The 22,212-nt window shown below is 43.7% G+C and overlaps 2 protein-coding genes and 1 long non-coding RNA gene across 4 annotated transcripts in view; 1 reads left to right on the top strand and 2 right to left on the bottom strand.

Moving 5' to 3' along the window:
• DERA (deoxyribose-phosphate aldolase) overlaps positions 1-3,113 on the bottom strand; it is a 46,798-nt gene extending 43,685 nt beyond the window's left edge. The window contains exon 1 of the mRNA XM_053977823.1: positions 2,985-3,113. Coding sequence (XP_053833798.1) covers positions 2,985-3,015 — 31 coding nt within the window. The 5' untranslated portion in view covers positions 3,016-3,113. The remainder of the gene's footprint in view (positions 1-2,984) is intronic.
• A 161-nt stretch (positions 3,114-3,274) lies between these two features.
• Positions 3,275-11,095, top strand: LOC128807419 (uncharacterized). Of its 2 annotated transcripts, none has more exons than XR_008437153.1 (3): positions 3,275-3,418; positions 3,866-3,986; positions 10,676-11,095. It is a non-coding gene; the product is annotated as an uncharacterized LOC128807419 (long non-coding RNA). The 2 variants fall into 2 exon arrangements; XR_008437152.1 differs by lacking the exon at positions 10,676-11,095 and adding an exon at positions 7,809-7,893 and having other exon boundaries at positions 3,276-3,418.
• STRAP (serine/threonine kinase receptor associated protein) lies at positions 5,096-12,567 on the bottom strand. The gene is made up of 10 exons (XM_053977822.1): positions 12,379-12,567; positions 11,197-11,332; positions 10,380-10,461; positions 10,048-10,120; positions 9,295-9,391; positions 8,237-8,374; positions 7,731-7,867; positions 6,946-7,095; positions 6,397-6,462; positions 5,096-6,054 (listed from the first exon to the last, which is right to left on the bottom strand). Exons 1-10 carry the CDS (start codon positions 12,488-12,490, stop codon positions 5,987-5,989), a joined length of 1,059 nt encoding a protein of 352 aa, XP_053833797.1. The 5' UTR covers positions 12,491-12,567; the 3' UTR covers positions 5,096-5,986.
• Between the last annotated feature and the right edge of the window lie 9,645 nt (positions 12,568-22,212).

Below are 22,212 nucleotides of genomic sequence, written 5' to 3'. Positions count from 1 at the left end.
TGGGGTTTTTTAGGAATCCAAGAACATTGCAAAACAACTGCAATTACTTATTACTCAGAATACATAGATATATGTGTGTGTACATATATTCAGACATACACAGACACACACAGGTAATAAAACATATAATCATAGAATAATTTGGAAGACCTTTGAAGATTGTTTGTCCAACCCCCCTGTGCAATGCTCTGAGGTCAGACCAGGCTGCTGAGAGCTTTATTCAGGTGGGTTTTGAGTCCTCAAGGATGGAGATTGCACAGCCTCTCTGAGCCAGCACCTGACTGTTCTGCCCCGAGTTTTCCCTCGTATCCAGTATGAACTTCTCTGCCTCATTTCCCTGGGCTCAAGCAGCCCAGCTCTCTCAGTCTTTCCTCACAGGGCAAGCACTCCAGCCCCAGCCCCATTGTGCTGTCCCTCTGCTGAAGACGTGACAGTTTTATCAATCTCTCTTTCCTACTGGAAAGAGAAACTGGACCCAATGTTCCATGTAAATTCCAAGTTCTGGGTAGAGGGGATGGTCCCCGTGTCCCCAGGTGTCTGCATCCCCACAGTTAAACCAAAGCAGCTTGCACTTCCATACTCACTGATATGTTCTAACATTTCATTGTGAAGTGACACTAAAGGTTGCATCCAATACTCTTCTGAAGCATGACAAAACATGAAACATCTGGGCTGTTATAAGCCAGGGACCTGGAGAGCAGAGCAGGAGGGGCAGGCTCATTCCCATCCCCGCAGGCATCGTGGGGAACCCGAGCACACAAGCTCTGCAAACAGTCCGTGTGGAATGAAAAACTTGTAAAACTCCTTGTCCAGCTTCTTTTGGAAGGGCAGATGTATCAGTGAATGGGGCTGGGGAGCCTCTGACTCTGCACATCAGGGTCTTTTCACCTGTGTAACATGCACCTGTTCTTTATTCCAAGGAAACACCTTCTTCTACTAAGGTACAGTGATGGGTACGAGGGAAGGAGATAAGGAGGGAAGAATCAAGGGATTTTACAAAAATGTATTCATTTTTTAAAAATCACACAAGGAAAGCACTAAATGCCATGATTTGTGAAGAGTGTGGCTTGTCGGTGATAAACAAAAAGATCCTCTCTAATGGCAACATCAGAGACCTCCTGCTTCGATAATGACATCATGTAGCAAGCACAGAAACAGCAGACACAGAAAAGGACACGAACAACATGTTTTTAAGTAAAATACATTTTACCACTAGATGTCCCTGTTAGAAAACTCTAATTCTGCACAAAGCTGTGTGGGAAATAGGGCAAACCACCTGAATTGGTGTTAAAGCTGCTGGCACAGGCTTGTAAAACCTTGAAAAGCTGAAGTGCCTAAGTCACAGAAGCAGTGAGTATTGTTAGCAACCATGAAAGATAAAGGTAAGGGTTTACCCTGTTCTTTCTGAGTACTGCTACCAGCCAAGGTACAGCACTACGATATGTTAAGTGCTGTTTTAAGTATGCTGCTGTATTTCAGATACGTATTTAGTGGGAGAGCAAATGGCAGGGAGGTGCAGTTCTCTCTTTAAAGCAGCCAGCATAAGGCAGATGCTAGAAGCTGCCACTTAAACATGGTGACAGCCACACCATTGCCTTTGCTACACCTGTCCTGAACATCTAACCCAGCTCGTTTTGACCACAACTGGTTTAAACAAAGGGATGGCAACAAGTATCAGAACTGAGCTGACTTCAAGTTTCTGGATTCCCCACACATCAACTAATTTTAAGCTTGAATTTACTAAGGAAAAGCATGACACACCCCTAGTTTAAAGTAACTGGAGTGCATTTGTAGACTTTTGTGTTAGCTGTTTTTCCTAACAGACAGTGATGTTTTGTCACCACATTATTAACGTTTGTTTCAGCTCTGCTACGGCTGCAGTTGAAATTCACCTGAAACTCACAAGCAGCCCATGAACGAGGATATCAGACAGCAATTATCTCACTTTTGAAAGCTGCAACACTTCCACAATTTCAGTGACTGGAAACACAGCTCTCACTGTCCATCCACAAGCTAATAATTTAAAAGTGCCTGTGCTGGTTCTCATGACAGGCACGTGATGCCACGATCTCCTGAACTCTGCTCGTGCAGACTGTAGGAAGTCTCACCGCTTCAATTCATCCCACTGCTGCAGCTGGGTTTTGCTGAGGAAGCTGTAACACTTCCCCCTTCCCCAGCAACGAGGAGACAGGCAACTCCAGCCAGGAAATGTCAGGCACAGAGACCAGCTGCAAACACCTGGAAAATCCTTACCACTCCTCAGAGAGCAAGCAGCAAGGAGAACGATCAGAAGAGGTGGAGTCTCGAGTTTGCAAACCAGAGGCCAAATTAAGTGTTTTTAATCTCTTGGTGAGAAAGAGGGAAGGAAGGATTATCCCGTGAGAACCAGAACGGCATGCAGGAGAGAATCAGGTCCAGCTTTGTGACAGGACAGGGGCTGCAGAGCTGTCCTACAGCCTCTGACCCTGCAGGTCCGGCTTTGTGACAGGATTGGGGCTGCGGGGCTGTCCTACAGCCTCTGACCCTGCAGGTCCGGCTTTGTGACAGGATTGGGGCTGCAGGGCTGTCCTACAAGCTCTGACCCTGCAGGTCCGGCTTTGTGACAGGATTGGGGTTGCGGGGCTGTCCTCCAGCCTCTGACCCTGCAGGTCCGGCTTTGTGACAGGATTGGGGTTGCGGGGCTGTCCTACAGCCTCTGACCCCGCTCGGAGCCCCTGGAGCCAAAGCCGTGTGTGACACGGAAACTCGTGCTCAAGCCGCGGTCCCAAAGCCCCCTCCCGGTTCCATGTCACGGCAGTATGTCAGAATGTCAGAACACCGCCGGGACCCCGCTCCCATTTCGGCTTTCCGGAGGAAGGCGGTCCCGCAGCCGCCCGGAGGAGGCTCGGCCGGGCGCGGGGGGCCGGGGGTCGGCACCGCCCGGCCCGGCCCGGCCCCGCAGCGCCCGCCGGGGATGCCCGGCCCCGCCGGCCGGCCGCGCTTACCCAGCTCGGTGCCCGGGTTCCGGCCCGCCATGGCCCGCGCTCCGCGGAGCTCCGGGCGGGCTGGGCCCGCCCCGCACGGGCAGGAAGCGGCGGGGCCGCCGCGGGCGCGCAGCTCCGGCGCCACGTGGGGACCGGGCCGGGCAAGGCTCGCAGCCGCGGGGGTGCTGCTTTCCTGCGGACGTACGGGGATATTCCGTTCCTGTGGAAACGCCGAGCCTGCTGTTGGCGTGGGCATGAGTCGAGGCACCGTGTTGGCTCCGCGAGGAGGAGCTGGCGCCGCGCGTCCGCACGGGGTTAATAAACCGGCCAACCTGTAACGCTTCCAGTGGTGCCTGCAGAATGGAATTTGGTAACAAAGCCACTCAAGACTTCATGGCCTTTACGTTTTTTCCAGATTTGGGAAAAAAACCACAAAGTCTCACGAAAAATATGATGTACGTTGTTAATATTGACGTTTAGATGAAACAGTTTCCAACGTAAAGAAACCTCAAACTCACAACGGCATCGGGTAAAGCAGGAAAGGGCCACAGCTCTGAAACCTGAGGACGCTTTTCTTTTTTGCTTTTCCCATGCCAAAACTGCATGTGTGCTTCGAGAAGCAATGGTTTGAAAGACAGCAGGCACTCTAGAAGTATATATACCATTTGCACTGTGTGCTTTAGGACCCGTCAAAGCAATCCAAAAAATTACAAGCTTTCAAGTACTCGTGGTGGTGCATCCTCCTCCTCCTCCCCCTTTTCCAGGCCACACTGTCATCTAAGAAACACTTGTGATGCCTTGGCCTTGACAAACAGCACTGGGCTCAGCTCCTCTTGAGCTCATCAGAAACACTCTCTGCTTCCAGGAGCTGCTGCTGTCTAACGAGCTCTTGTTTCCCTTAGGAACAGCCTTGGAAATTATTTTTCCTGCCCGAATGGCACAACATCCCTGTTCCCACACTTTCAAAGGAAGTGCAGACCCTAGCTGTGTCTGGGATGGAGCACTGTCACCTTAGATGTCTAAGTAAGTTAGGCTGGCAAGTAAGGTTAAGTCCTAAATGAGATTAAATGCTGTGAAGTGTTACTCCTCTGTTAAATTGTCACAGTAAATTTTTAAATTAAGTTCGGTGTAAGTTAAGTGTTATTCCTCTGTTAAATCGTTAAGTTTAAGGTAGAAGTTAACATCACTGTTAAGGTTGAGTGCTGTTGAGGCCTAAAAGCTTACTTTCTTTTATCCTCACCCTCACTATCCTTTTGCCACAGGCACCTACACACACACACACACACACACACACACACACACAAATCCCTCTAGACAGCACTCAGTTAATTTCTGGTTTTATTGCCTGGATTTTGTTTGGTTTTGTTATTGCTTTTCTTTGGCGTCCTTTAACTGTCCTGTAAGAAGTAGAGTGAATCTTGCCAACCAACTTTGTTGTCCCGTTGCTTAATATTAAATCTGGGTTTTGCTGATACCCTTACTGGTGATTTTTCAAACACTTCTCATAACAGTACTTTAGTTTTGTCGGGTTTTTTTCATTTCTTCCTGTATTTTAGTAGCTATTACTAAGTATTAGATCTCTGTGACTATTATCTGTTTCATTTTTATGCATCCCAGAGCAAGCTGTAAACGCAGAATGAGGGACGTGGTTTTCTGGTGAACAATTAGGTTAACAGTTGAACTTGAGGTTAAAGGTTTTTTCCCCAGTTAAATGATTCTGAGATTCTATTCCAGACTTCTCTATGAAATGCTATAGAGCCTACTGCAAATGGAATAAAACCCACAGCACGCAAGCTTCACTATGGGGCAAGGTGTTCAAAGTTCCACATCTTAAACACATCCAATTTCTAAAATAAAATTTTTATGCTCAAGTACTAGATACAGAGTCCTCAAATGCCTTAGTGGAATTAGCAAGACTGAACCATTTAGCTGTAAATCAGAGTTGCTTGTTTTTAGAATGAAATTCAAATAGGCAATTGCAAACTGGTATAGTCTGCAAAACCAGGACAGTAAGGCCAAGTAGGAATATGAAAAAATAAAGATGTGTGAATAAATATACCTCTTTCTTCTGACCACACAGAATGTATTATGTAAAGCTTTCAGCATAACATTAAAGGAAATGACAAGTGGAAGAATGGCAATTATTTTCTTTAATGAAGAAAATATGATTTGTAACCTTGAAAGAGTAACTTTTTTATCCAGTCTGGAGGACTAAACCCAAGCTTTACACAGATTTGCAGCCAGCCACTGATATTTTCATGTATAACCAAATACTTCAGGCAGCACGTTTAATTTAGGAATTTTCACTGTTTTTCTTTTGAGAGACTCATGTTTACATTCAAAGTTTAAAGAATAAAAAAGATACAAAGCTTACAGATCAAAGAACTTGCCACCCTCTGTACCAACACTAAAACATTCTTTTGCTTCCTCTCTGCATAGCACAAACCCAAGATGCCAAGGATTGCGTGATTAATGCAGTTGCTTTTCCATTTCATGAACCCAACGCTCAGAAGTAATGTACGAGTTTGGAGAGGCTTTTTATTTAGACAACTGAAAACAGTTAAACATTCAGAAGCAGCATACAATGAAACAAAACCCGAACCAAATACTTTTAAGTACATAATCCCTTCTTTTCAACTAGAGCCAATTTTTCCAACTTTCAAGGGAGAAAAAAAAAAAAAAAAAGGTAAAAGCCATTGTATCTCTTCTTCATAATAATGAAAACACACTACAATGAGTCTAATTGAGATTGGAGAGACTGGATCTTGGCTTGCACACTTCTTTGAAAAGACAGTAGGCAGTTATGCCAAAAAGCCAGCAGAACTCTACTACTTGTCTTTTGGGTTTTTATTTGGATGCTCAGTTCTCTTACAGACAACACCTAGCCAGTTCCACCGCATTCTCATCAATTACTGCCCATCTTTGCCCCACGGAGGGAGCGCACTCTGGAAGGCTGCTGTCTGTCACTGCTCACTTGATTTAGTCTCATAGCATGTCCACGTGCCACATAACAGCTGCAGTAATCAGGCTTTCACTTCAGGAGTTGAGCTGTACACTGTATCTGAGTTTTCAGACGCAATCTCTTCTGCAACTAAATAAAAAGGGTGTTATTTAATTTCACTTTAGATATATAAACCAAAGAAATGGTGCAGGGATTGCTTAAAGAGACCAGTTCAGTTTGCTTTCCCATTCAACCCAATCCAGCTGTTCTACCCCATCTGTTCTGCCTGCACAGCTCCAGTCACCAGTCTGACACTTATCACATAATCAATGTCAGGCAAATGCATTCAAAGATCTTTTGAAAAGAGTGAAAAATACCAGAAAGCACTTGAGGGAAAGTACTTCAAGTACTTCTTCCATACTAAGGAAGATGCTATCATCTTGACTATCTTTTAACACTGAGGCAGTTGAAGCTGACAGTTCAGTTCATTACCTATTTCCTCCTCTGCAGTTCCTGGAAGGGTAGTCCTTGCTTTTGCTGCTTCTGCATTCTCCTCTTCTGTAGAGAAAAAGAAGAAAAACAAACAGTCAATACCTTCAGTTCCACCCACCCAGCTTAACTTAAAAAAAAAAAAAAGTAATTTCCATGTTGAGGAGAAACACTTGAGTAATTCTATTAACAAATATCCACGTGTAGTTATTGCCTCCCTCTCCCCAAGCTGAAAGAACCAGAGTACAATATAAAATAGAACTACCATCCACACTTCTTTCTAGAGAGTCCCTCTTTCAGAATTATAGAAGTGGTATCACATATTTCTCACCATTTACAGAAAAATACATCAGGCTCTTGGCTTAAATACCCACAAGGTGTCTCTATTCCAAAAGCTTATGTGTGAGAGGTTAACTCTTTACACGACAGCTACAGGAGTACATCCTTCAATCTAAGAGATATGAGTAGATCAGAAACCCTCAGAAGACAGGAGTCACTGTATGAAACTCAGTGTTTAGCACTAATGACAGACAGGACCAAGCTCACACTTACCAGGAACTACACACTTCCAAAGGCCATAGGTTTTCCCTACTGTTGTCTGCCACAGCCTTAGTGTACCATCCTCAGAGCCACTTGCGTATAACTCTCCATCGGGGCTAAATCTCACGCAGTGAATGGGACCAAAGTGCCCTTTGTAAGATTCTGAAGGGAACATGTCAAGACCATCAATTTCAAATTTCAGCCAACAACTGAAATTTAAGTACAAACCGATCAGTTTCTGCTACAAAACAAAGTTTCCGTGAATGGGTGTGTCAGCAATGGCTACTTTAGGCACGATACTAACATTTTATTAACTGCAAGGGAAAAGGTGCTCAGTTATTCGAGACCAAAATGCAAAGCAAGCCAGCAGCACAGAGTACACAGGCTCTGTTCCTTCAACCACTCCTTCCACAAATGAACAATTTTAAATCAGGACTGGATCAGTAAGAAAAGACGCCTTTTTTGAAACAAATCTGGCCAACACATCGTGTTTTTCATAAAATCTCATAACTGACATACCTAATGAACAGTATGACAATTTAGCGTACAGCTACTACAGCAATACAGACTGAGAATTTTTTTTTAAATAGGTGCAGAATTGTTGAATGGATGTTTTAATTAGTTCTAGAATATTAGGTATACTGAGATAGCAAAAAATGTTTAACTGATTATCTACCTTTTCATCATCCTCTTGCACAGCATGAGACCTCATTTGAGTACAACAGTTTCATTTACTGGTCATTATTTCATTAATACCTATTTCAGAACTCCTTTATGATTGTAAGACACAAACATACCTAATTCTTCTCCTGTATTATAGTCATATTTATAGAGTTTAAAATCTTCACCACCTGCAACCAAACATTCTTTCGCAGGGTGAAGAGATGCAGAATTGATTGTAGCAGGTGCTTCAAATGATTTAATCTGCTCTAGACTGAGGGAGAAAAGTGTGTTAATGAAGCTCATATTAAAAAAAAAAAACCTGAGAGCAAAGAAACTGTGATTCTACTAATCTCAACTGCTTTTCCCAGAAATAAAATACAACCCCCACAGAGTTTCTGAAACAAGTTTTGATACTTGCAAATCATGCTTGTCAAGTTAGAAATGAGTTTAGAATAAGCAAAACAAAAGCTCACACATACAGAACTACTTTCTGGAATATGTTTAAGCATACAACTTCCTTTCTTGAAACATCATAGAGATGCCAGTCTTGACAACTTGGTGACTCGGGCCTTGTACAGCCAGTTTTTTCCCACAAGAAGCTCATCACTCCACCTGTGAAAACTGGGAGTTGTGGACTCACGTTTCTGCACTATGAAAAGCAATAGTCTTCCCATAGGTTATCACCAGTATCTGTCCTTCTGGAACATACTCCATGCTGCTCACTGACATTGCCACATTTAGTGACTTCACCTCAGTCATGGTACTCCGGTCCCAGAGGCTTAAAACAGAACAAAAAGGGAAAAAAAGACACTCAGACTTTTGCAAATCAAACAATTTCCTCCTCACATCCATGGCAAGACCTGCATCAAAACAGGCACCCATCAAGGAATGTGGTTTGATTCCACAGGTACTTCAGACCTTCAGTGGCTTTATATGCAGTCTCACCTAGGCCAGGCTTAAGACACATTCACTTTTTAAAATACTTTTACCTTTGCAGCTTAATGCCACAACACTAAATGGTACATACACACCATTTAACTACTCAGTGATTCTCCTGGAGATTAAAAATATTGATTTAAGTCTTCCAAGCAATACATCTTGAAGCAAAGCTTGAAGATTCTATTCTGTCTTTTTACTTCAAAAGACAAAGAGATACTAATCCAAATTTACAGACAGTCACTGAGGATAATATAGTTTTATACCTAGCAGTGCAAGAAGTATCTAAACAGAAATTAAGTTGTGCTGCTGTGACAAACAAAAATCTTTATTCATTAGCTGACTGCTGCATTTCTATTCCTATAATTTGGAGGAAAACAAACAGGCCTAGGCTCTTGCCTATCTTTAACACTAGGAAACTGAAGAAGACAAAGCAGCAATAGCTCAGGACAGTGTGTATGCAAGAGTCCTCATCTATAAATTCACCTTCTTCAGGATTACAGAAGGCATACATTTATTCTATGCAGGTATCAAAGACCACCTCTTATCAGGGAGAACACATCTGTGAGGAGCACACATTTCTGGGGAAATTGGAACTATTACCAAAATGATCTCTAACAGCAGAACAGAGCTGTATCAGGCACGCAGCTACAACAATCCAGGATCAGGTAACCTGTGTTACTCATACCCTTCACCAAAGTAACATGACTTCATCCCCACATAGAGCACGCCAAAAGAAAACTCAAAGTTACTTTTTCTTACCGGACAGTTTTATCATCAGCTGAAAGAATCTGTTTGTCATCACTGCTCCATAAGGCCTTTTTAATGCCAGAAGTATGTCCACTGACAACATCGGGTTCTGAAAAGAAAGCCAAATATTTTAATACGTGTAATAAAATGAAATAACGTCATGCAGCAGTTTGGGGGCTTCCTTCAGCTACACAGATTTCCGTCTACTAGAGACTGCAGAATTACTTCAAGCACTTAGGGCTTTATTTGTAGATCTTATTCCAGGAACAGGATAAATGCAAAGTGGGTACCTGATTGCCTGCCTAGCTTTCAGAAACTTCACTAGGTGAACATCGATGTTCTCTGGCCTCCTATCAACCATCAACAGGTCAGCATCAACGTGAATTTAAACACACTTAGATATGTGGAGTCGTTTTTTTCTCTCAGATGACTAAATTTTAATTAATTAGACCAATTTCTAGTGTGACTGCACTGAACTGAAACATGCTCTGCTTGATGTCTCATTCCTGGAAGTGTGCAAGACCAGGCTGGATGGGGCTTTAATCGACCTGGTCCAGCAGCCCAGAGAAGAGGGTCTGCAACCAGGTGATCTCCAACCCAAGCAATTCTGGGACCCTTATATACCAAAAGCTTATAGACATGACATTTGTAAAACAATCCTCGACATTGTTCTTAGTGATTCACAACAGAAAGTAGCCCCTTAATTTCAGAACTTTTATTTAACTCAAAAAAGCCCCCAAGAGTCAGTTTTAAAAGCAGACTCACCTGCTTCTGGCTTGCTCAAGTCATAGATACGCAAGAGCTTATCTTGTCCACCTGTTAACAGATAATTGCTATCCTGAAACAGAAGTTATAGAGAGTCAACTCTACTTTGAATCAAAATACGGCCTTTATCTGTGAGTTAAAATCACAGCTTTTTCTCTCAGCCAGCCTCTAACACACTTGTTACATTAACCCTACAATCCTAAACACGAGCAGCAGTAGTTTAGATTATTTACCTGTTAAGATATACAACAAAAAAGCAAAAAAGTAAACAATAGCAAAACATACTCAAGAGCTTATTTCCCTGGTGAATAAGGTATAAAGGTTTCTCATACCTGTGTAAAATCCACACTTTTGACAATGTGTTTGTGAGCCAGTGTGATTAGTTCATCGCCTGACACAGCATCCCACACTTTGCTAAACAGCAAGAGGAAATATTCATATTTTAGAAGCACCAGGACAAAATCAACCTGGACAGTCAGATGAATTTGTAAGCAATCTTTCCTGATGCCATCACAATGTTTTATCCTAAGTGCTACATTCTTACAAGTTGTAACCTAGTTAGCCAATAAGAATATTTTATGTATTTTTACTAGAGCTTTCTTTGTACTATCCTACCACTTTCCTTTAGGCTCTTCTTCAGGACCCTGCAAACTAATTAACATTTTAGTTTGAAGACAAAGGTGGCTCTTCTCTGCAGCTTCATTAATAGAATTTGCCCTCTACTAACAAGATTCAACTTGCAAAATATTCATTAATACTGCAAAATACAGCACAAACAACAACAAAAAAAAAAATCGAAGAATTCACTAGAAGTTTCATGCAATAAAGAGAGGCTAACTGCTAGATGAAAAATAAAAATCCCCCTCTCAACTCTGCTATAACTACAATGCCAGAGATTAGAGCTATGCAGAAAAGTTAAGTAAAAGCAAACCAGTATGATAATTAAGCACATCAAGAAGCAATCACAGTTGCTCATCATGACACAATTCACTGTAGCTACTTTCAAGAATGTAAAAATTTAGGTTTTAATTTGGCTAACTAAAGAGAAACAAATGAATCAAGCTGTTGAAACAAATGAAGCTAAGTTGTCACCAAAGAGCTACAGAATAAAAAGCAAAGTACAAACCATGAAGACAGCCCATCACTTACGCTGTAAAATCTGCTGCTGCTGTAGCTGCTTTAGTGGCATCCGTGTTCAGGGTGGCACCCCAAACAGCACCTTTATGACCCAGAAACGTGCCGATCCAGTCTCCCGTGTCCCCCTGGCGCAGCATAGGCTTGCCATCTTCACGGTGACAAAACCAGTATTCAGGTAACATGGGAAAAGAAGGAAGGGGTTTTTTAAAAGAAAAAATACTCCCCTGCACCAGCACGTGGAAACGCCCCATATTTACAAAGCCACTCTTTGCAGAGGGGCTCAGCTGTAGAGTTTAGATGTGCAGCTGTACTTGCTGCATGCATCTAAACTGCACCACTAGTCAACTGCTACTGCATGTGACACAGGAGTTTCCTGGTAAAACTCTCTAACTTTGTCTTAAGACAGAAGGAAGGCAGAAAGGAACGTTTAATTTAAGTTTTATTTTTACTAAAGTTTTCTTCAGGCAGGACAGATTTGGTTTGCTCTTTTATTTTTACATTGGAACAACATTATGAAGCCATCAGTATGCAGAAACAAGTCTCATGGTTGCAATGAGATAGGATTAAAACGTACAGTGATACGTAAATGAAGTAGCAATAGAAAGCCTTTCCTATCATCAGTTTTTTTCTGGAAGGCTATCAAAGAGCTGTTCACACAAGACGTAGAGCTGAACTGGAAGCACTTCAAGGCAGTAATGCCCTTTAAAACTTATGCATGCAAAAGATTAAAATATACGTGCACGAAGATGTAATGCTCTTCCCACGGTGAGCAAAGAGTTCTCATCACACCGTGTCCAGCAGGGTAAGGCAGCTGCCCTGGTCAAACCGGAGCTCGCTTTAAAGCCACAGCCCGTGTGCACAGGCGATGGAAGCAGAAGTTTCACAAACAAACCGTTCTGGAGACCTCCCAGCCTCCCAACAGCCGCGATCCCAACCGGGCGCATGCGGGCTCCGATACCCTCGGCTAACCCGGCAATGAAGCCCCAGCGAAGAAACCCGGCCGTCCGCTCCCTTCGTCATTCCCGAGCACACTGCGGCGGTGTCACCACGCCGAGTGGCCAGGACACCCCCCGGCAGCCCTGCCGCCCCACCGCCACCCCCCGGCACGGCGATGCGCGGCCTACGAGCGGCGGGGCTCCCCCACGGCCACCCCCGGGGCGGGGGATCCCGAACAAAGCGGCCCGTCCCGCTCACCCTTGCAGGCGCTGATGAGGAAATATCCGTAGGGGGTGACGCCGCTGAAGGCCAGGTCCACCACGGGCCGCGTGTGGCCGGAGCAGGTGAGCGGGGTCTGCCTCATGGCCATGGCGGCGGCAGCAGGGGCCTGGGCAGGGGCACGAATCCGGCGGCCCGGCGGGAGCGGCGGCGGCGGCGGCGGGGAAGTGACGGGCAGGAAGCGCTTCCCGCCGGACGCGCGTCAGGCGCGGGGGCGCGGCCGCCGCGGCGCCGCCCCGCCAGGGGGACGGGTTCGAGCTGCCCGCGCGTCCCCTCCGTGAGGGAGCTGCGGGCTCGTCCCCGTCCCGGTCATCCCTCATCCCCTCCGTGAGGGAGCTGCGGGCTCGTCCCCGTCCCGGTCATCCCTCATCCCTCCGTGAGGGAGCTGCGGGCTCGTCCCCGTCCCGGTCATCCCTCATCCCTCCGTGAGGGAGCTGCGGGCTCGTCCCCGTCCCGGTCATCCCTCATCCCTCCGTGAGGGAGCTGCGGGCTCGTCCCCGTCCCGGTCATCCCTCATCCCTCCGTGAGGGAACAGCGGGCTCGTCCCCGTCCTGGTCATCCCTCATCCCGCTCCATGAGGGAACAGCGGGCTCCTCGCCGTCCTTTGCATCCCTCATCCCGCTCCCTGAGGGAGCTGCGGGCTCGTCCCCATCCCGTTCATCCCTCATCCCGCTCCCTGAGGGAGCTGCGGGCTCGTCCCGTCCCGGTCATCCCTCATCCCGATCCATGAGGGAACAGCGGGCTCATCCCCGTCCCGATCATCCCTCATCCCGCTCCATGAGGGAACAGCGGGCTCATCCCCGTCCCGATCATCCCTCATCCCGCTCCCTGAGGGAGCTGCGGGCTCGTCCCATCCCGTTCATCCCCTCATCCCGCTCCTTCAGGGAATAGCGGCCACGTCCCTGTCCTGTTAGTCCTGTCAGGAAAATTAATCCACATACACCACAGGTTTATGTCCAAAGAGGAGGCAGAGGAGTCCTGTAACTTTATTCAAATAAAGAGAGAGGTCATGGGCACAGGCTGCGTTTCCCTCTCTCTTCCCCCCTTGTCTGAGGTACTTGACAGGTACAGACTTCCCGAATCGCTTAATACAGACCCCTTTCTAATGTGTAGACCCCCCTTTGCTTTTTTCCTTGTGTTCTTTTTCTCTAAATCTAGAGGTTTAGCACAGGCTTGAGTGAGTAACAGTCTCTGTCAATTAGTGAAATTTATATTTCCCCCTCCACATTGCTACTTTCACATCTCAGTATCTGGCCTTGTCTACCATCTGGCCCACAGTTTGTTTATAAAGACACCTCCTCATTCCTTTCACAGAATTCACAGAATGACCAGGTTGGAAGAGACCTCAAAGATCATGAAATCCAACCCATCCCCAATACCTCAACACTGGGTTTCCTGGCACCCAGTGCCACATCCAGGCTTTTTTTGCACACATCCAGGGATGGTGACTCCACCACCTCCCCGGGCAGGCCATTCCAGAACTTTATTACTCTTTATGTGAAAAACCTTTTCCTAATATCCAACCTGTATTTCCCTTGGTGCAGCTCGAGGCTGTGTGCTCTGGTTCTGTCAGTTCCTGGAGAAAGAGCCCAAGCCCAGCTGAGCACAGGCACCTTTCAGGAGCTGTGGAGAGTGCTGAGGTCACCCCTGAGTCTCCTTTTCTCCAGGCTGAGCACCCCCAGCTCCCTCAGCCGTTCTCACAGGGTTTGTGTTCCCAGCCCCTCTCCAGCCTCGGGTTTGTGTTCCCAGCCCCTCTCCAGCCTCGTTGCCTCCTCTGGACACACTCAAGCATCTTGATGTCCTTCCCAAACTGAGGGGCCAGAGCTGGACACAGCACTCGAGGTGTGCCCTCTCCAGTGCCAGGTGCAGGGGCAGAATGACCTCCCTGCTCCTGCTGGCCACACCATTCCTGATCCAGGCCAGGAGCCACTGGCCTTCTTGGCCACCAGAGCACACTGCTGGCTCACGTTCAGCCGGCTGTTGACCACCCAGGTCCCTTTCTGCCTGGGCTCTGTCCAGCCACACCGTCCCCAGCCTATAACGCTGCAGGGCATTATTGTGGCCAAAATGCAGGACTGGGCACCTGGATTTATTAAACTTCATCCTGTTAGATTCTGCCCATCCATTCAACTGTTCTCTGCAGAGCACTCCTACTTTCCAACAGATTGACACACTATCCCCGCTTAGTGTCATCTGCAAATTAACGAATGAAAGACTCCATCCCCTCATCCATGTCATCAGTAAAAATATTGAACAGAACTGGCCCCTCATGCCGCTTCCCGAAGGAGTAGCGACCTCATGGCTGTCGCGTTCATCCCCTCCTCCGGCTCCCTGAGGGAACAGCGACCTCCTTGCCTTTCCACCCACCCACAGGTGGCCAAGGGCCCTCAGTGCCCTGCTCGCTCCTAACCCAGCAGCAAGTGACTCCTGCCAAAAGGCAGCCCCGCCCTTTCTGCAAGCCAGCCCCCCTCAGGGCTCACTGCTCAGCCTTTCCAGCCGGGAAGGCGATGGGAAAGCCCTGAAGGACGTGGGGATTTCAGGGATACATACGCCTGGTTGGGCATTTTTATGCCGAAGACAAGCTGACGGTGCTGTCTGGACTTGCCCTCAGATGGATGGCACTTGTAAATATGTCACTGCCCTTACTCAAAGATGAGTGGAGTGGTGTTTCTCTTCACCTAGAATCAGAATGATTAGCAGTTAATCATCTCCTTTTTCTCTTAAGCCCTACAACTAGGAAAAGTATTTAAATCATTAACTGAAAATTGAAGCTGGAGCTAACTGCAGACTTCCACAGCTTTTTTATTTAAAGGATAGGCACCGTGTTTCACATTCTTCTGGTATTTTATTTCTCACCCCAGGGTTCTCAGAAGTAGCTCCTAAAGATTTTGTAACTTCGTGACTCATTTTCATGCATACTGACACTTTATCATAGATCAACAGTTTTCCCATTCAGAGCCACGGGTTGCCACATGGACCTTTAAGATTTTCTGGATTTTTTCCAAACAAAATTGTATTGCTTCTCCATTTACATTTTACAAAATCTAATCTAAGTGTAGGGCTATGTCTCCTTGCTAGAAATGCTGTTTGGGATAATTTTTAAAAACTCTCCTGGTAAATGAAGTTGTCATTTTTTCAGTGGAAAAAAAATGATCCTAAGGGACACTATAAAGAAAAACTTTGTATTAAGTTTAAATTACCTGCTTAGAATTCAAAGTTGAGAAACAGAAAGAATGGGAAGATTGTGTTTGGGGAAGTTTACTTTTAATGATTTCATAGCTTTGACTGATTTTGTCTTCTCTTAAATGGAGCATGATTTTCCACCTGCACAAAGCTTATGACATCCACTTAGGACGACACAAAATCCATAATGGGCAGAGAAAGGCAAAAATATTTCAAATTTGCCAGTAAGTAGCTGAAAATCAGAAAAGGAGAAAAATGATGGATGCTGGAAGCCTATAAAATCTAGGCATCCCACCAGGCCAAGCAGAACTACAGGGTATTGGAAAATATGGCTAAGAACATATGGAATTAATTCTGAAAAGAAACCTGTCTGCATTTTTTCTTAAAGTCTCCAAAGCTGATGCTAGGCCTAACTCAGGATTCAATCAGACTGTTTCTTTAGCAGTGGTCTCATTTTTTTTTTTTTTAAATACACTAATTCTGTGTCCTCAGAGGGCGCAACTCTCTGTAGCTACTTTGCTTAATACAGAATTTTGTAGAGGAGGTAGGAACCGTGATATAGGCTTCAGTTTTTCAAGAAAGTCTAGACATGGTACAAGAAAAAGAAGGGAATATTTAAAAAAAGTTATTACTTACAAATGGAAGTTTAGCAAGCTTAAAATAAACAAAAAAAAAAAAAAAAGAGGTAGTACTGAGTTTTATTGTTTTAAAAAGGGCAACTATGTATCATGTTCCAGTGACTGAATTCACAGAAATGTTGCTGACAATAAATAAAGCTATCCTAGTGAAACGTTCTGATTCTGGTGCTATGATTGCAATGAATAATGCAGAGAGTCAATTAAATAGATGTGTTAATTATACGTATTTACATTTCCTTTCTTCCCTTGCATATATCGGAGTTGGAAATACATTGTCTCGCCACTGAGTGGAGCTCCTTACATATTTATTAGTACAGTGACGCTCTAACAGAGTTCCTGCTGTGAGGTGGCCAGTGATGGTTATTTCAGCTTGTGCCTGGCAGCTGTGTGGACACAGCACTCAAGAAGTTACTAAATGCTTCATTCTCTCAAATTAATTAGCTATATAGGTAAATGGAAATTTCCAAGACACAGCAGCGGTGCAGACCCTTTGCTAGTAGACCTCAAATATGAGTTATTTTAACAAATGGTGAAACATTCTGTGTAGTCTGTGGGTACACTGATGTTCTCTACCTGTTTTGGGTTTTTGGAGTTTTTTGTTTGTTTGGGGTTTTTTTTTTTGTTGTTGTTTTGTTTGGGTTTGGTTTGGGTTTTTTTTTTTTTTTTTTTTTTTGAGAAATGCCCTGCACTAATCTGTACAGCTAATTTAGAGGGGAAAAAAAGAAGTAAAGAAAAAGAAGAGGACTTGCTGTTTACTGAAGGGTGATGTGTTACAGATGCTGCATGCAAATATGTGAGAGCAATTGCAGAGCGTGTTGCTGGCTTTCCACGGGGAGATAATTAAAAATGAGTGCCAGCCTTGAGCAGTCAATTATCACTGAGTAACAAGATGAAAGATAAAAGGCAGATGTAATCATATTTCACAAATAATACATCAGTGTGCCTCTAGTCAAGCAGTCCTTTCTACATCAGCTTTTCACAGCAAGTGATATTTTTTCTAGTTTCCTGCAGCTTCTTTTAGCATTCATCTAGGGAATGTGAGTGCTGGACAGTCTGCTGCAGTGTATCCTGAAAACATTTGGGTAGAAACTGGGGATCCATTTCCTTTTTGTGGGTAGTGCATGTTTGGTAGTACAGTTTATGTTGTGATAGAGGCCAAGAGGATTAGACAGGGAAATGGGATGTAGAGGAATAGGGAAGAGTGTGAAGAGGAGTTTGAGAAAGCAGCAAGTAGGAGAAGTGGTTCAGCAGCAGAAATGGAAGCTGGACAGGAGGGGAGGTGGGAGATTTATCAATTGTGTACCTCACAGTTGCATTTGTACCTTTTTTCCTGTCTCTTCTGGTGAGGTCACATATACGATCACTTCTTTAACCACCATGTTAGTGCCAGGATCTTAAAACAATTTGCTCTTATGAGAAGAACATTGTTCCTAAAATTGTCAGGAGCCTTTCCATCTGTCTGGAGGGCAGGCATCTAGCACATCCAGAGCATGCACCAACCACAGAGTGATAAAACCAATAAGGGATATTCAAAATTGTTTTATCTCTGCCATAATGGCTTCTCTGTTCCTCAGTCTTCAGGTCCTTTTCAGTCTTTTGAGAGGTAAGGGTTGGTAATTTTGGCCAGATAGAGAGGAGAGATGAAAGGAAATGATTCCCCACTTTCTATCCAAATATCTTGAAAACATAGTATTGCTAAAGGAAATAAAGAAATGTAAAGTCAAAACATCCATAATATTCTTTTGCTGCTTCTTTTCCAGCTTCATATTGGACCCACTTGGTATCTCCAGCTAGCTAAATAAACATTTACCTCTGCAAAAAGAATTTCCATTCATAATAAAACCAAATCCAATTGTAAAGCTCTGCTCAAGGAGAATTAAAATTGCCTGTCAGTTTACTTGCTTTCCAGAAAACAGCCTAGCAAAATTCTTATTCTCTAAGGATCATCACAACTGTAATACCTCTCTGTGAGCTTACTGTACTTTAAGAAACAGCAAGACAAATTTACAGGAATGAGCTTTAGCTGAGCTGGTTCATAATTGTAGTCTGCTTTGATGTTTTCACTTGGAAGATGTTTTTCACAATGCAAGATGTTTATACTTGCTGTTCTAAAAGACTAATTCAAACATCAGCCTCTGAAAATCAGCCACAGCAGACAGTCCTACTATCCCAGGAACACTTGAACTGATCTGACATAGAAAGGACGTTGGGATTTGCCCTTGTTTTCAGGGGTAAAAGCTTTGCTGAAATGACAAATGCTAGTCCAGGTAACATCAGTCAGGCTTGTTGATAAACCTTTTCTAATCACTTTGTGAACAATCTGCAGATTTTCTTCGGATTCTGCTTTTTAGCAGTCACTTGCAAGTGCAGTTTTTTGAACCAATAATATTAGTAGTGTAAAAGACTCTAATTTCTAATAAATTGCACTTAGTTTGTAACTTGACTGTGAGCCTCTCTTCACCAGGCAGTGTGATGTTTGCTGGTTTATGAAAGCAAGTCTGGCACTGCAGAGACCAGGAACACAATAATGTTTTTCTGCTACAACTTGCACAATAATTTAGTTTTGAAAAAATAGAAACTTTGGGGTTTTTTTACAATGGAAATTACTATGTACTAGACAGTGTGTCCCTTTTAAAGCACACCAGAAAAATAGGTGAGCTTGAAAATAGGAGATAGCAAGAAAAAGGTAAGAAAAACTACTCATAAGTGACATATATTTGTGTTATTTGGAAAAAATACTAGATTCTATAAAATTTCTTTGCATAAACAGCAATTCATATTATTGTCTCCATCCTCGGGCCATAAAAATCTCAACTTTTAAAGAAATATTGTTGCTCTTCTGAGACTTGAGAATATGTTCCATTTCAAAACAACTTTAAACTACATTTGTCTCTGGACTGAATCCACCAATGTCATCACTATTAGATCATGGATTAATTTGGCTCATGGTATTACTCTTGGAGTAACTACAGTTGTGGGGTTTTGGACTTTTGCCATGATCAAACTTAGAAAGAAATTAATAGCACTGAGGGTAGAAGATGATGGCCGTGCTTTTACACAGAGGAGACAGAAGACAAAGATTTGCAAAGGGGTTTTTTTATTATTACTGAGAGTCTGGGGAACAAAGATTATTGTCCCAAGATGCATAAAAATTATATAACTGCAAGGAACTGAAAATATTACATGGTGGAGTGAGTTGAAAAGATAGGAAGTACCCTCATTACTCTTGAACAGAACTTTACTCACGATGCTTATAGAGATATTTGGAAAATTCATTAGTGTAATGAAGTTATTTGCCAGTTGGGTTTCTGTGACACTTCCCCATTTGGTGCTGCACGTCCCTGTCACTATGATGTGTAACATACAGACTGGGTTTCCCAAAACTGTATTTCATGTCTCTTTCCTTTTGTTTCTTGATGATGACACAGGAACTGCTTGGCAAGGTGGAAGAAGGCTTCAGTTCATCTCACAGCCTTGTCCAATCCAGTCTATAATAGCCATGGCTCACCTGCCATTTCCGATGCTAAAAACAAGAACCTTATTTGCATGTGAATGTCGGTGTGACCCAGTTTTATACAGCATTTAATACAGATATATACAGAGCTTCATATGACAGAGCAGTTTAGGTTTGGGTTAGAAGTGGCTGGCTCTCAGACCAAGTAGAAGTAGAAAAAGAAATCATCTGTGGACACCCCCACTGCTTCATTCCAGGTGAAAATACCATCTTTGTTTATAGTTAGAGGTTCATCAGCTGGCTGAGCATGCAGCAAGGCGAAATCAACAAGTTCCCAAGGCAGCCTCAGACCCATCAAGAGCCTTTGAAGTTTAACAACAAAGCCTGACTCTAAGGACATAAGTGTTGGGCCGTGTAAGGAAAAGTCATTAAGCAGTCAGTCTTAGGCCTTATCTCAAAGTGCTGCATTTCTATGGAAACTGAGCACTTGGCTCTGAACACCGGAGCATATCCCAGGAATTCATTGCAAGAGTATTGGAGCAGAGATAGCCAGTTCTGATAGCAACATTCTCCAGTTCTGCTTGTCATCTTGTCGTCTCTCTCCCCACCCCGGCTTTATAACTAATGCTTTACCTCGATTTTTGTCCTCGTGATTTACATCTTTGTGGGGACAGTAAATCCAAAGGAAGCAGTGTATTCTGGCATTTCAGAGATGCTCCCTGAGGTAGTTGGGGAACTCTTGATTTACTAAAGTAACGAGGACCTGTTGTGGGTATTTTAGGCTTTTGGGAAGGAATTTTTCTGACAAAGAAAAAAAAATCATTTTACAGAGCCAGTAAAACTCGACAACTCCTGCAAATCCCTTGAACATTGTGACCACCTAAGGGTTGACAGCTGCAAACAGGTTACAGGCAAAGCTCTGTATCACAGTAACATATCTGGGATTTTCAACTTTATATTGTTTATAAATAATATGCCTAAAAGTAATTAATGTGAATATAACTCTATAATCAAAAATATGCTTCTAGTATCTCACTTATTCGAGGCACTGAACAAGCAATCATATGTGAAGTGGGAAATGGGAGCAAGAGTTTGGAAATTAATGGCTGGTGACCTACCGAAATGATGTGAGTCATTTAACTGCAGGTTACATCGTAGTGTAAAAGTCAAAAAAATAAAATATCCATTACAAATCTGCCCAGCACCTAGAAATGGGCTATTACTAAAGCTGGCAACAGCTACAGAGGTTTCCATCTGTAGATCATTAGATTATTAAATATGTGCCAACTTGAAAGACCAAAACCTGCTATCAGTTATTTTGTCAAAGCCCTCCTATTGACAGCATCACAGGAGAGGCCAAACACAATTGAATCTCATCCTCTGCACAACCTTCCTTCTTCGTGTGAGAGTTAAAATACATTGGCAGAAAGTTTTGAAGTTATGTATTAGTGCATTCACTTTGTTCTACTGAAAAAAAATAGGTTTATCCTACACGTTCCATTAAACAGCTGTCAGACCAACATCTTATCTGTCAGATCCCCAGCACTTGCGGCAGTGCTGACTGCAGCTGCTACAGTGGATCGCTGGAAGTGAAATATTTTGGTCACTGTAGGAGCTGCAGTAACCCTTCCTTCCCGAAGCACTTCGGGCTTTGGCCCCGGGGCTCCTAACCAGGCTCTGGTGCCTCCCTTGGCTCTTGCTGTTACCTGTCTTTCCTGCCTCTTATCAGCTCCTCCTCCGTGACAGCCACAGCTGGTTTGCTGGACCTTATCCTTATTGCTTTGCAAATGCTTTGCTGACTAAATTCATGTGTTCCCTGCCCCCTTTTCTCCCGCAGAAGCTGATGGCAACGCAGAAGACTCAGATGAAAGCTGTGTTTTGGCTTTCTGTGCAAGCTTTCGGTTCACTGCCTGCGAGTCTCTTGGTCTCAGGAGTGGCAGCTGCTGGTTTGATTCCATTTGTGAAATGCGGAGTACTCAAAGGGAAGTGAGTCTGAAGCGAAACACAGTTACTGGATGTTTGTTCAGAGCTATAATGAGATTGAGTCGATAAAAACAAACAATGCTTTCATAGGCTCTTAATCTGACTGCAAGTACCGTGGAAAACAGTGATAGGAAGCACAAAGGTTTCAAGATGAAACCTCTATTAATTCCTTTGCTGAGAATCTTCATACTTCTACAAAAAACAAAACAAAATAAAAAAACCAAAAAAACCCAACAAAACAAAACAAAAAAAAAATCACAAAAAACCGAACAAAACAAAACAACAAACCAACCCAGTCCTGTGCTTTTATCTTAACGGATGTTACTGAAATTAGCTCAGATTCCACATCCAGATACCACATGATTGGCATTAAGCTTGTAGTTGCAAAATGTTTTACAAGTCGATCCCTACTCGTATAATGCATTAAGCCAAAAGCCAAACTTCCAACTCTTCAAGTCTATATTTGGGTTGTTTTCACAAAACAAGTTAAATGAGTCTAAGATTACTTCTAAAATATTTTCCAGAAAACTAAAGTTAGCTTTTAAGCCCCATTTC

This window comes from Vidua macroura, chromosome 5 (assembly GCF_024509145.1).
Source record: "Vidua macroura isolate BioBank_ID:100142 chromosome 5, ASM2450914v1, whole genome shotgun sequence".
Lineage (NCBI taxonomy): Eukaryota > Metazoa > Chordata > Aves > Passeriformes > Viduidae > Vidua > Vidua macroura.
Note: the sequence above shows the minus strand (reverse complement) of the source record. Positions and strands in the feature narration are given on the sequence as shown.